The sequence below is a fragment of the Conger conger genome, chromosome 19 (assembly GCF_963514075.1).
Source record: "Conger conger chromosome 19, fConCon1.1, whole genome shotgun sequence".
NCBI lineage: Eukaryota > Metazoa > Chordata > Actinopteri > Anguilliformes > Congridae > Conger > Conger conger.
In genome coordinates, this window is record NC_083778.1 from 16,987,966 (window position 1) to 16,990,465 (window position 2,500).

The window sequence follows — 2,500 nt, forward strand, 5'->3', positions numbered from 1 at the left end:
CGGAGGAGGAGGTTCTCTTTAATGTATGTAAATGTTTAATGTATGTACATATACTGTGTATACCAAAGAGCAGAAGAGTGGCAGGATGGGGGGAAGGGGGGAGGGGGGGGGGGGGGCTGATTACGCAATAAGACGGTTAAGCAGCAGAAGAGGAAGGGGCTGTCATGGTAACGGTCGCCGGGGTCAGGTGTGGTTGCAGTCGTGGTTACGGTCGGCCGTGGTTGCAGTCATAGTTGTGGTCACAGGCGTGGTCGTGGTCGTGGTCACGGTTACGATCATAGGCACAGTTGCAGTCATGGTTACGGTCAGGCATGGTCACAGTCCTGGTTACAGTGACAGTCGCAGTTGTAGTCATGGTTACAGTCAGGTATGGTCACAGTCATGCTTACAGTCACAGGCATGGTTGTGGTCACAGTCGTGGTCCAAGATGGGTGTGGAGTGGAGAGTCTGTGGGTCTCGGTCGGGCACGGTCATGGTCATGGTCATGGTTACAGGCACAGTCGTGGTCCTGTGGTACAGTAGATGGGTGTGGATGGGAGAGTCTGTGGGTCTCGGTCGGGCACAGTCGTGGTCATGGTTACAGGCACGGTCGTGGTCCTGTGGTACAGTAGATGGGTGTGGAGGGGAGAGTCTGTGGGTCTCGGTCGGGCACGGTCATGGTCATGGTTACAGGCACGGTCCTGGTCCTGTGGTACAGTAGATGGGTGTGGAGGGGAGAGTCTGTGGGTCTCGGTCGGGCATGCAGCGGGAAGCAGGGATGGGGGGGGAGGGGTCTTTCCATTGGTCACTTTCTACAGGCTGAAGTCGAAGCTGAGGTCCGACTTGCCGATCTTCTGCCTGTACACGGCGTCAAACTTCTCGTTCATGGAAACGGTGAAGACGTCCTTCCACAAGCCAACGCGCCCTGGGAATGCAGACAGAGAAGACGGACGCATTAAAAGCGTTTTTTTTATTTCAAATAAACGGGGAAGTCAGTCAGTCAGTTTCCCCAAAGTCCAAGGCCATCACCCACTCAGTGAGTAAAAACTTTCTGTGTGATCAACCTCTTGTTGCAGCGTAGCGTACATTATGTTGAAATATAGTAGAAAGTAGCTGCACTGTACATTAAGAACAGGGCGATTCAGCAAGTGGAACGTTTAATCTGACCAGTGGATCGCATCGACCACAGTAAGCCTTCATGTGTCTCTTGTCACCCTCCTTAAACGCCAAGGAACAATATGAGCAGCGTAAATGAACAGACTACAAATCACCCTCCAGCCTCCAGCCTCCATTTTGTTTCATTAAGCCCCTGCCTGATCAGTGCTGGTGACTCACCTGGTCTGTCTGAGCTCGAGAACGCGCAGGCCCTTATAACACAGCTGTGTGTGTCTGCTCAGCGCCAATGGGGCAAGAATCCACATGCTAAAAGAAACATAAATACAGGGAAAAGAAATCTAACCAAAATCAAAAGACAAACATGAATGACGTGTCATCAACTTAAATAACGAAACGCTGTGGTTCTATAGCATGACAATAATACAACAAAAAATCTGAAAACCATAATGAAAACAAAACAGACCAATTTGTGATTACAAAAATAATAATATTAAAGCACATGCAAAAATATTAAGAAGCAAATTAAAACAACAAAGACGTGATACTTTCGTAAACTGTGATTAAAACTAGAAATGTACGGCAAGCCGCAAAATAGCTTGACCTGGTCTCCGGAGCGACAGAACATGCGTTCGGCTGCGTTTACAGTTGTGTGTATGTACACTTCTTCACCACTAGGCGGCGACTGAGACAGGAGTGAGGCTCCATTGTAGATAAAGGCTGCTGTTTTCATTTTCATTATATAACAGGAGTGTATGTCGCAATATGTTGAAGAGTGAGTCATCCCGAACCAAAACCCAGCAATGAGGTGAAGGTTCAAAGTGTCACTCTCTGTTAGTGATGGATGACTGCTGCATGTCAATGAAGAAAACTTGTTTTTGCAGAAGCCAGGGGCAGCCTGTAGCCTAGTGGCTAAGCTACATGACTGGGACCTGGAAGGTTGGTGGTTCAAGCACCGGTGGAGTAAGAGATGAGCGATGTCATTTACAATTAAGGTCTCAATCTCCCATTTAAGATGCCTTTTATTCAATCACATTCTACAAGGACACTTAAAGGTGCTGTGTGGAGCTTGTGTACGATTGTTTACGTCCTGTTTTCAGGATTGCCCTTTTCTTGTCCCCAGGGGTCTTTGTTGACCCAAAAGAAGAATACCGTTACATTACAGTCATTTGGCAGACACTTTTATCCAGACGTACATTAAAGTGCAAACCGTAACCAGGGATAAGTGCGCTGAAAACCCCAGAGGGAAGTATGGTTCCAAGTGCTAGAGTGATCACGCACATAACAACTTGAACCCTTGTGGATTAATCAGATAAACTGACCAAGGAGTAGCAATAAAACAGTTTTGGTGACTACAGCACTGTAAAATAATTATAGAGAAGTGTGATAACCACAGAATACAGCATAC

General features: G+C 47.3%; 1 protein-coding gene across 1 annotated transcript in view; it reads right to left on the reverse strand.

Moving 5' to 3' along the window:
* Positions 1-404: 404 nt before the first annotated feature.
* Positions 405-2,500, reverse strand: part of sult4a1 (sulfotransferase family 4A, member 1) — a 13,948-nt gene continuing 11,852 nt past the window's right edge. The window contains exon 7 of the mRNA XM_061229610.1: positions 405-904. Coding sequence (XP_061085594.1) covers positions 792-904 — 113 coding nt within the window. The 3' untranslated portion in view covers positions 405-791. The remainder of the gene's footprint in view (positions 905-2,500) is intronic.